The sequence below is a fragment of the Panulirus ornatus genome, chromosome 12 (assembly GCF_036320965.1).
Source record: "Panulirus ornatus isolate Po-2019 chromosome 12, ASM3632096v1, whole genome shotgun sequence".
In the NCBI taxonomy this organism is placed as follows: Eukaryota; Metazoa; Arthropoda; class Malacostraca; order Decapoda; family Palinuridae; genus Panulirus; species Panulirus ornatus.
In genome coordinates, this window is record NC_092235.1 from 49,477,911 (window position 1) to 49,490,014 (window position 12,104).

The 12,104-nt window shown below is 38.8% G+C and overlaps 1 protein-coding gene across 1 annotated transcript in view; it reads right to left on the bottom strand.

Moving 5' to 3' along the window:
• Positions 1-12,104, bottom strand: part of LOC139752045 (adenosine deaminase-like) — a 96,681-nt gene that overhangs the window by 27,763 nt on the left and 56,814 nt on the right. Inside the window, exons 3-5 of the mRNA XM_071667860.1 lie at positions 6,475-6,600; positions 5,983-6,170; positions 3,481-3,612 (exon numbers count right to left, since the gene is read on the bottom strand). Coding sequence (XP_071523961.1) covers positions 3,481-3,612; positions 5,983-6,170; positions 6,475-6,600 — 446 coding nt within the window. The remainder of the gene's footprint in view (positions 1-3,480; positions 3,613-5,982; positions 6,171-6,474; positions 6,601-12,104) is intronic.

A 12,104-nucleotide genomic window follows, 5' to 3' on the forward strand; every position in this document is an offset into this window, starting at 1 on the left:
CACCAGTCATCCCATTTACATCTAAAGCCATCGCCCTCAATCGCTCGTCCCAGCATAACTGGTAGACTCCAATGCCACTTCTCTGCCTTTTGTGCATCACCCTTTACAGGCCACTGGCAGAGGACAACTCCAGCACAGTGTTTCCCAGAGGCAGCAGGGCCCCCTAACTGTCTGGAGAATTAAAAACCCAGCTCACCTCAAGTGTTTGTCTATATCTGATAAACTACTATTGCCCTGACAGGGTTAAGTACTGCCTCCCCCTTCTGTTGTACCCCTAAAAGGTGTAATAATGAGGCCATAACGAGAGGGCAATTTTTCACTTGATGGACTACACTAATACATATTACACTAATACCCTATCAGTAAACAAAAATAAATACTACACAGAATTATAAAGATAAGAGAAAATGAGGGATTAAAAAATGTGAAAATAGCTAAAGTAATTCTTTGATGCAGCAAAACCTATAAAAACCTCACCAAGCATGCCTCACCTAATATTCCCTACCAGGCAATATAACTTAACCCTTTAACCTCTCAAAAGAGTTTTCTGTCCTCTCCTGAATGACCCCATTTTTTTCAAGTTGTGGAAAAGCATTCTTATCTATACAGAATGAAAACTAAACGGCACAAAACTAAATTTAGCCATGTACAGCTCATGGGTAAGCAGACTATAGTATACTAACATAAGTAGAAAGTAGTATATTGGTGTGGTGGGGTTTGAATGGACAATGGTGAGGCATGAGGGCAGCCAGTGTATGATAATATGACTTTTTTCACCAGCATCATATCCCAATGCTACACATTCATGTATAGATAACTAAGCATAATACACACTTTATATCACTTCTTTGATGTGAATTTATCCTAACTTTCTGTTTTCATTGAGCACATATCTATTTCTATAATCTTACCTATTTTCTACACAAAACTGTATTATACAAAAAAGACTGAATAAATAATCATCATATGTAATCATGTAATTACATATGTAACTATTACTAAGGGTTTCCATCATTAATATCCAATTTTGCAAAAAGTCACACCACAAATAATTACATCATGAAAAGGCTTAAACATTTATCCTAAACTTTCTGTTTTCACTGAGCACATATCTATTTATATAATCCTACCTATTTTTTACAAAAAACTTTATTATACAAAAAAATGAATAAACAATTATCATATGTAATTATGTAATTACACATGTAATTATTACTAAGGGTTTCCATCATTAATATCCAATTTTGCAAAAAGTCACAACACCAATCATTACATCATGAGAAGGCTTAAACATCAAACAGGACTTCTTGATATTTGCACAAAGACTGACAAAAGAAAATAATCAGGTTGTAGCCTCTCGTAACTATGCATGGGATGCCACTGCCTTAAGGCAGATGCAGGGGATTCATGATTTTTTTTTTAACACATCAGACACAATGAAGAGAACATAAAATACTGTAATGTAGTGACCAGCCACTTCCCTCTATGTGGCTGGACAACACTAATAATATAAATGAAATATTTCTATCTTTACTGTAGCAGTGCCCAGAGTACTTCTCCATAATTACAAAAATGTAGAACTTTGTTAGATCATTAATTCTAATTGAATATGCTGCCAATGTAAGGCACCATAGAACACGACATCAACCAATCTGTGCTAACGCTACTGAATTTTCCTCATTTCTATTACATCAATACACTTTTGTTTGTGGAAGCACTTTTCAGCAATTATGTTATTGCACATCAGTTCATATAATACCAAAGTTTACTTAGCAAGAAACCCTGAAAACACTCCATATGAACTTTTAAGGCATTAACTTCCCTGCTGCAGCAATGTGATGTCATGTTCATCCTTTTGATATCTCCATGGTAACTAAGCACACAGGTTCTTTCTTTTTCTTTCATGTGAGTTAGAGACTTTCTTGCAAATCAAATTAGTGTGATCTTAAAGGCACCAGTCTTGAATGATAAAGAGTGGACGGAAGTCAGAATCCACAACAAAATATTAGATAAATGAAGGTCAGTACTGCAGCAAAATGGTTAACTTACAGCTAAACAAATACTTTTTAAAGCCAGTTCAAAAAGGGAAAACATAAACCAATCATTCTTCCTGTTTAACTCAATGCATTATTAACTTAGGTATTTTTCCATTTACACCCTCTTATAAAGTTTCTAAGTATACTCTCTCCATATGACATGGTGTTCCTTTTAGCCATTTTTTTCTGCTGGTTGTTGTGCCAAATGAAGTAGTGGGTGAGAAGGTGCTCTCTGCCTTATGGCCCTGACTTTAGAGATCAGCACCTTACAATATTGATATGTCCTCCAGCAGGTAACCTCATCATTGATAATTAGGTCTCCTGTTATCTGTCCTTTCCATAAACAACAAATTTTAATTCAAATATTGCCTTATTGCCAACAAAATTCAAAGAAAACAATACTTCATTTTTGCTCCGACCACATACACTTGTAAGAACACCATTAACCATTTTTTCTGCTGGCTGTTGTGCCAAATGATGTGATGGGTGGGAAGGTACCCTCTGCTTTATGGCTCTGACTTTAGAGATCAGCAACTTACAATAATGATACATTCTCCAGCAGGTAACCTCATCATGGATAATCAGGTCTCCTGTTATCTGTCCTTCCCATGAACAACATATCTTACTTCAAATATTAGCTTATTGCCAATAAGAGACAAAGAAAACAATACTTCATTTTTGCTCTGACCACATGGACTCCTAAGAACACCAAAAAGCGGTCAGTGATAACAAAAACCAAAACCCAAGTGAAAATTACATCTCAATATATGAGTCACCCACTTATATAATCAAGCTTATAATAAATACACACGACCCAAAAAGTTAGCAAATATTTCTTTATGTTTCTTGATAGCTTCATTTTCAAAAAGTCACACTCTCTGGTCACTTTAAGTTAAGCTACTGAGAGAAGAAATGGCAAATCAGTCAAAAGAAGCTCTCTTATCTTATTTCTATAATAACAAGAGCATTTTATGTGCTTTCCATGTAACCACTGATGACTTTGCCATCCCTTGTCCTTTAATCAGGATGGGCCACATGTATAATGGAAGTGAACATGGTCTTAGAATTGTCCTTAACACGTGAAGAAGGTGTCAGATAATTTCAGTTGGTGAGGATAGCTTGACAATGAGAAGCCTTAATGACCTTGGCAGTTGACAGACCGTAAGACATTCTAACCAACTTAATAGGACTTATTTGTTCCCTGTAAGCAATAATCACAGTAACACAGAATACTGCTTCAGTTCACATTATAATTCAAGCAGAAAACTTGCAGTGAGACATCTGTGACCCATGGTGGACAATCTAAGATCACTGGCACTTGTATCATCAAAAATTGTCTGTGTTTTAGTTTCTTTCATTCAAGATTTCCAGCATAAATTTGGCTTACAAAAGGGCAATGGTCATATCAAACATGCACACAGAACAAAATATAGAAAAAACTTACTTGAAAGGCCACGAATGCAGCACAGAATTATTCGAACTTTGGTACCAAAATCCTCCTCTCCACGTGCCAGACCTTTCAGTACAGCATTTAAAATAGAATCCACATCAACCTCATCATTACTAACGGAATGACCTGGAATAAATGAAAAACAAAAATTATCAATTTACTCTAGTGAAACGGTTAGGTAACCCCAGGACCTATTTTATAAGAATTCTGCATCATTTAGGTTGTGTTCGACTGTGAAGATGGGCTCTTGTTGGGTGGGAAGATTCTCAAAAATGCTGTACTCCTTTCCCTCCTAATACGATGGTTTCCTCTCAAGGGAAGCCAAGTTTACATTCAGGTCATAATCTTAATGTGCCACATTATTGAGAACCACCTAACTTGCAAGCATCAAAATACTTTGGATACCGTGAAACAATATATCAACAAACATAAGTATCACATAGTGAAATGCATAACCTTACTTTTGCTTACATACCAACTGCAGACATTCATGAAAATGGCAGTACCATTAGTATAAATACTAGAATGGGCTTCTGGTGTAATACTGGTAATAGGGCTTCTAGTGTAATACTGATAACAGGGCTTCTAGGGTAATACTGATAATAATTCATTTCAGTAATGGTTGTGGGAGATGAATCTTAGTTTGCTCTTCTTCATTATGAAATACATGATGACCTAAAAATCCTTGAAATGCTTTCTATATTTACCATTGTTTTTGTATCAAAGAAAAGTGTTGAAAAAAATTTTAGTTTTCATTTTTCTAATTCATCATATAAAATACCATATTCTCTTCTTTTTATAATAAAATAATCAAAGAGGGGATTTAAGATTTTTTACTCCACATATTTCATAATGACTGCAGAGGAAAATATTCAAGATTAAAATCCCACTGTCCATGTCTGATTAGCACAACTACATTTTCCTGCTTCCCCGCAGTGCCGCTGGTGCAGGTTACCTCAATTTTTTTTTGGATTGGTCATCCAACAAAATAAGTGTATCCATCCAACATATTTTCAAAATGTAAAACAGGTACCAGAGTACAGGTGAATTTTCAAAAAGTAAAACAGGTACCAGAATACTGGGGAGTACTGGTGCTAGTTTAAGTATGTGAAGCTACCTCTCTTGAAGTTTAATAGAGGTGCTCTAGCAACTGGATGAGGCAAAAACTTATGGCTATATCCAAGTCCATGGCCTTGTTCACTCTGCTATGGAGATTATTTATATGAACAAAGATAAGATTATGATAAGTTCACTGTTGTCCACTATATCAACAGCTAAAAAGATTTGCACGAAAAGGAGTGAAGGGATGAACAACTTACAATGACTGGATGGAAGACCAGAATCAAAGTAGAAAAGAAAAAATTTTAACTCCTGCCTCACACTTCAGTGAACTCTACTCATAGATCCCCAATCCCTAACAAATATAACCCTGAAAAAACACATACACAAATAATGTAACAAGCACTAACAGCAGACCTCCCAACTTAGTTTTAGACTCCAACCCATCTGACATACACCACTAGAAACAACATTCCCCATACAAATATGATTCGCACTCTCCTATCTATGTTCTGGACATCAACCAACAGATAAAGCACTACAAACAATGTTTCATCATAGCCAAAGACCCTTCATGCCAATGATGTTACTACCATACAGAATATAATGAACAACTTATCAATTACCCTGCACCCTCTGCATATAAGACACACACACACACACACACACATCACAACATTTTAAGACCTATAGTCCTGACTGGTTGAAGTGGCCAGCTTCGTGAGTGCAATTCACTGTATGTCACATATACAAGATCACAAAAAAGTGCATAGAATAATGCAGACACTGGAAAATCAATTATTTTCTTGATAATGAATTATCATTCACTAGGAAGTGGTAGCGTCTGCCTGAACAGGCAGTCTAACTCATTTAAGTAAGTGGTGGTGATATGACCCACATTTTTTTGCACTGTAATATTGTGTTTTAACCACTTCAAACCCTCTACAGGTATGAGTGGAAAGCATGCACCATGGACCCTACCAACTTGGGAAGGAGAGAGGAAAATGTCCACTAGTCTAAAAAGGCTGATAAATCTCTCACTGATAATGACTCTACCATAAATCTAGCTATTCATGAAAATATATTGTACAAACTAATATTTCATTTCAAGACAAACACACCATACACAAATAAGAGAGTTAAGTATTCAAACTTACATAACATTATGCTCTCAGTAATTTCTCACTAAAATCCACTCTACTATATTTTTAGCAATGTTCATTAATGCACTACAAATTAATGTCTTATTTCAGTAAACACACATAAATGAGTAAGATATTTAATCTTTTCTGAGAAGCATTTCTATTGCCTTATGAATGAACCTACGTAACATTATATTTTCTCTGATATCAAGTTCACCACATTTATAGTTAGCAAAAATGATAATCTATTACACAAAGCATGAAAATTTATCTTGAGTTAAACTCAAATACTCACTTTCAGTAATTCCATCTACAGAGCCATTTATTCGTGTTCCTCCTTCATTCTGTAAGAAGTTGGGTTGAGTGTCTTGATTTGGAAGGAGGAGGTGAGGGCTGAATCTGGCTTCACAGTAGGCAACAGATTCCCTAGCTTGGTCTTCTACAAATTCATAAGCTATTCTTTCTATGACAGCAAGATCACCCCTGAAGTATATCAAGCATATCAGACTAAATCTTTATAGGATAATGATAAAAACATTATCAACAGATCTGGAATCTTCACACTACTGAGAGAATTTAGGACAAAAGTTTATGCATTCAGTAAACCATGCAAAGTAGTTCCACTAAGCGAGGAACATATTATTCACAGCAACTTCCAAAGATCTTGATTATCAGTAAGAATCACAAATTTCAAAGGCTATAGAATATCCTAACATGAATCCTATTAATCATTTAATGGTACATGAATACAGAGTAAAAACTAAAACAAATTAAATTACTAACTTACACTATGGCTGGAAAAAATATTTGAAAACCTCTCAGGAAGTGACATAGATCTTGTGGCTCTTTCACCTGTACAGCAGCCCTAAGATCAGCCAAAGATCCACTGCCAGGCAGTTTCAGACCTTTTTGTCTGTGGAAGAAAAAGTAGATAGATGAAAATATGAAAGAAAAAAAACAGATAGATAAAAATATAAGAAATAATAATTTTCATTTAACTTTCTGAACACAGGTATGTATGTTGCTGCATAATGTCTATATCATAATATTAAACAAGCAAAAGCTTAAAGTTAGTATATTCTTACTTCCTTCCCTAGGAGTCCTTTCGACCCTTATGAGGCTCCTGTCCACCAGTAGAGATCACAGGTCATAAAATAGGAAGGGTTTGAAGTGTTGAAGAGATGAATGATGTCCAGAGCTGTAGACAGAAGAGTGTGACTTGTGTCTGTATAGGAAGTGTGGTTTTGGATGGGTGTGCATCAAGTCACTTAGAGTTTTTGACTGAATTTGGAGGGTGGATGTACAGTGCTCGACCGGTTATTTCAATATGAATGTGTTTTGTCAGTGTTACATTTGTTGGTGTTGGGGAACTGTGAGTAGAGGGTGCTTTAGTGTGAGGCAGGGGTAAGCTATTTATTTATATTTGGGAGCTGGTAGTTAGTTATGGAGCAGTGTGGGTGGGAAGGGTCTAATACTACTGCACAATACTGAAAGCTAAGTTTGTTCAGGTTGGTCTGTAGTGGTAGCATCTTTGTTTCATTCTACAGGTATGTGCGTGTGTGTGTGGCATGTGCAAAGTGGGAGTTGGGCAGATCAGAAAGGGTCATGAGTGGTAAAATGACAGAGTTGCTGGGGAAAGAAAAGAGAGAGGTATATGAGCAAAACTTGCAGGAGGGAGTGCAAATGATTGGGAAATGTATTAGAGAAAGCAGGATGAGGTAAAGAGGAAGGTGCAGAGGTTGGAAAAGAGGACAAATGAGAGTGGGGTAAGCAAATACCAGCAAACTTCAGGGAGTATAATGTTTCAAAAGGAGTTTGATAATGTGAACAAAAAAGAACATATGAGAACATCAGCAAAGCAGGCAAATGGGGCAGTAGTAACAGGTAGTAATGAAATGAGGAGGAGTGAGTATTCTGAAAGACAGTTGAATGTGTATGATGATACATTAGCATATGTAAGGTGTTTGGGTTGGGATGGTTGCAAAATGAAAGTTAAGGAGAGTAGTTTGGTAAAGAAAGAAGAGGTGATGAAAACTTTACTTAAGGTGAAATGTGGCGAGGCAACAGAGTGGATGGTACTGCAGTTCAGTTTCTTAAGAACGGGGGTGACTGTGATATCGACTGGAGTGTTGGGATTTTTCACTGTACATAAGGTGAGGTGCCTGAGGATTGGCAGAATGCATTTATAGTGCCACTGTATAAAGGCAAAGGGGATAAAGGTGAGTGTTCAAACTACTACAGGTAGGTACATGGTAAAGCAGCCAACCACTACTATTACCAGTACTAACCACCTGGGTATGGGAGGGTTAGTGACGGTTGCATTGAGTCAGCACTTCAAAGAAAAAAAAAAGTGGTTGTCAAGCTGCACTCTCCTGACCCAGGTAGCTGTCCTTACTGTCTGCCTCATCCACACATGGACTACTGGCATTCTATCCACAAACATGCAATTTCTCCTTATGCATAACATTTGACAACGCTTAATTCACACAGCTCATTCTTCGTAACTCTAGATTTTCCTGTGATGAGTACTATATGCTAGCACTGCCTTTTGGCAAAATGGTAGGAACAGTGGACAGAAGTAGTAGGTAGGAACATTTAGGTAGGAGCATTAGGTAAGAACATTGCATAGAAGTAGTAGGTATGAGCATTAGGCAGAAGTAGTCAGTAAGAACCCCAGCCAGGGCGTCCAGAGGCCGGCCTGAGATCAACGGCCTCTGTGACACCTGTCGCAAACCTGGGACACTTGGACACATCGCACAGATGTGTCCTCGTACCCATGGGGGTCGAGTCAGAAGGCATGACAACATCAATGCCTATTTGGCTGGACGGCTGAGGCAGAGGGGGTACCAAGTGGTCTGTGAGCCTCGCATTCCTGTTGCAGGGTCCTTTCGGAAGCCGAACATCGTGGCTTCCAAAGGTACAGAGGCCTGGGTAATTGATACCCAGGTTTCTGGAGTCCACCTCGCACTTTCAGCTGCACACCAACATAAGTGCAGCTACTACGGCACCCCGGAAGTCCTACAGGGCGTACGGGATCTAACCGGTAAAGACACCGTGCACTTAACATCTGCCACAGTCAACTGGCGAGGTGCATGGTGCCAAGAAAGTGCGAGTGCTCTCATTGGGTTAGGGCTGATACACCGGGACCTGGAGGTGTGCACAGTCAAAGCCCTAACCTGGACACATTCCCTCTACTGAATGTGGTCCAAGAGCACAGGGTAATAATCGGGCCTGCCTTGTCCATCTGGTGTCGGCCGCCGGGCAGGTTAAAGGTCATCTCCCCCTTGTTGGCTTAGGGTGTGCGGGACTAGGCTGTTCTCCCGTGGCTCCCAGGCAGGTACCAGTTCCTGAGGACGGGTTGTCGGGCGGGCGATGGATGCCTTGGCGGGGTTGCCCATTGCTCCTGTCTGACAGGCCGTACTGGAAGGTTGAGCGGTGCTGGGAGGTCATTGTGCTTCGGTTCGGTAAGGTCATATATCGAACCATCATCTTACTGCCACCTCTCCACTTACTTCTACCTATGCTATCAGCAGTCTGATCTGAATCTTCCTCTTATTGTGTCCATACGATCTTACTTCAATTAAACACTTCTTTCACTATCAACATGTAGAGTAGGTCACTTACCGACAAACACCCCTTTTGAGTAGTTTTGTAACTCCAAAAGAGAAGCACAAATATTAGAAAGTAGTTAGACCTTCCTGCACGTCCCAATCACTAATTGGGAATCTATGAAGATAGGAGCCTCTGCAAACACTGTGCTAGAGATGTCCTCTGCCAGTGGCCTGTTAAGGGTTAGGCATAAAGGCTAAGAGGCATCATTGGATTTCACTAGTTATGGAGACTCTATTGCCATGGCCACCTACTTGAAAGAGTTCCAATTGGGGAACACGCAACAGTGATATAGATAGATAGATAGACTGTTCACACTACAGAGCTGTTTGTCGTGTCTCTTTATCTATCTATAGATGGTCATAACAAACATAACTCTGTAGTTTGAACATTAGAAAATGTATGGGATGGTAAAGGAATGGAATTCAGGATCTGGGGAAATCATATGGTAAAGTTGATAGAAATGCCTTGTGGATAGTTTTAAGAATGTATGGTGTGGGAGGAGAGCTACTAGAAGCAATGAGAAATTTTCATCAAGAGTGTAAGGCATGTGTATGAATAGAAAAAGAGGAGAGTGAGTGGTTCCAAGGGAAGGTTGGTTTGTGGCAGGGGTGTGTGATGTCACCAAGGCTATTCAATTTGTTTATGGATGGGGTGGTGAAAGAGATAAATGAAAGAATCTTGGGGAAAGGGGCGAGTAAGCAGTTTGTATGGGATGAGGGGCATGGGAGGTGATTCATTTGTTGTTTGCTGATTACAAGTGAGAAACTGGAAAACCTTGGTGACTGAGTTTGGGAGAGTGTCTGAAAGGAGATATTTAAAAGTAAATGTGCATAAAAAGCATGGTTTTTAAGTTTAGCAAGGTAGTGGGACAAGTTAAATGAGATATGAGTTGGACTGGATAGAAACTGGAGGAGGTGAAGTGCTTCAGATATTTGGGAGTAGCAAACGGAAAAATGGAAGTAAAAGCAAGTCATAGAGTGGGTGAGAGGGCGATGGTTCTGAGAGCACTGAAGAATGTGTGGAAAAGAGAGGTCATTCTCTGGGAAGGCAAAAATGGGTATGCTTGAAGGAACAGTAGTTCCAACAATGTTATATGGATGCACAGCATGGGTTATAGATGAGGATGTAGAGGAGGGTGGATGCGTTGGAAATGAAAAGTGTGAGGACAATATGGAGTGTGAGATGGTTTGATCAAGTTAGTAAAAAAAGGGTGTGAGAGGTGTGGTAATAAAAAGAATGTGGTTGAGAGAGCTGAAGAGGGCATGCTAAAACGGTTTGGACAATGGAGAGAACGAGTGAGGAAAGGTTGGTAAGGGGGACATGGATGTCAGAAGTGGAAGGAATGAGAAGGCAGAGATCAAATTGGAGGTGGGAGGATGGAATGGAAAAGATTTTGAGTCATCGAGGCCAGAACATGCAAGATGGTGAAAGGCTTACATGGAATAGAGTTACCTGAACACGGAGCGGAGTTAACTGAAATGGGTTGCCAAGCTGTCAATTGACTGGACTAGGGCATGTGAAACAGCCAAAGAATTTACGGAGAAATCTATGGGGCCTGGTTATGGATAAGGGGCTGTGGATTCAGTTGGACAGTTGGAGAATGGATGTGAGCAAAAGAGTCATTTCTTCGTCTGTTCCTAGAGTTACCTCACAAACGTAGAAAGCAGCAATCAAGTATGAATATATAAGTAATGAAAGGGTAAAAAAAAATGTGTGGTAATAAAAAGAGTGTGGATGAGAGAGCAGAAGAGGGTGAGCTGAAATGGTTTGGTCACATGGAGAGAATGAGTGAGGAAAGATTGACAAAGAGGATATATGTGTCAGAGGTGGAGGGAAGAAGGAGAAGCAGGAGACCAAATTAGAGGTGGAAGGATGGAGTGAAAAAGATTTTGAGCAATCAGGGTATGAACATACAGGATGGTGAAAGGCATACAAGGAATAGAGTGAACTGGAACAATGTGGTATACCGGGGTCGATGTGCTGTTAATGGACTGAACCAGGGCATGTGAAGTGTCTGGGGTAAACCATGGAAAGGTATGTGGGGCCTGGATGAGGATAGGGAGCTGTGGTTTCAGTGCATTACACATGATAGCTAGAGACTGAGTGTGAACGTGTGGCCTTCTTTGTCTTTTCTTGGTGTTGCCTCACTAAAGAGGGGAGGGTGGGAATGCAATTTCCTGTGTGGCAGGGTAGTGACAGGAAAGGCTAAAGGCAAGCATATGTATATGTCTGTGTATGTATGTGTCAATATGTATATGTATGTATATGGGCGTTTATGTACATATATGTGTATATGAGTGGACAAGCCATTCTTTGTCTGTTTCCTGATGCTACTTCACTGATGCGGAGAACGGCGATTAAGTACAATAAATAAATAAATAAATAAATAAATAAATAATATATATATATATATATATATATATATATATATATATATATATATATATATATATATAATATATATATATATATATATATATATATATATATATATTCCCTGGGGATAGGGGAGAAAGAATACTTCCCACGTATTCCCTGCGTGTCGTAGAAGGCGACTAAAAGGGGAGGGAGCGGGGGGCTGGAAATCCTCCCCTCTCGTTTTTTTTTTAATTTTCCAAAAGAAGGAACAGAGAATTGGGCCAGGTGAGGGTATTCCCTCAAAGGCCCAGTCCTCTGTTCTTAACGCTACCTCGCTAATGCGGGAAATGGCGAATAGTTTGAAAGAAAGAAAAAGAAAAGATATATATATATATATATATATATATATATATATATATATATATATATATATATATATATATATAT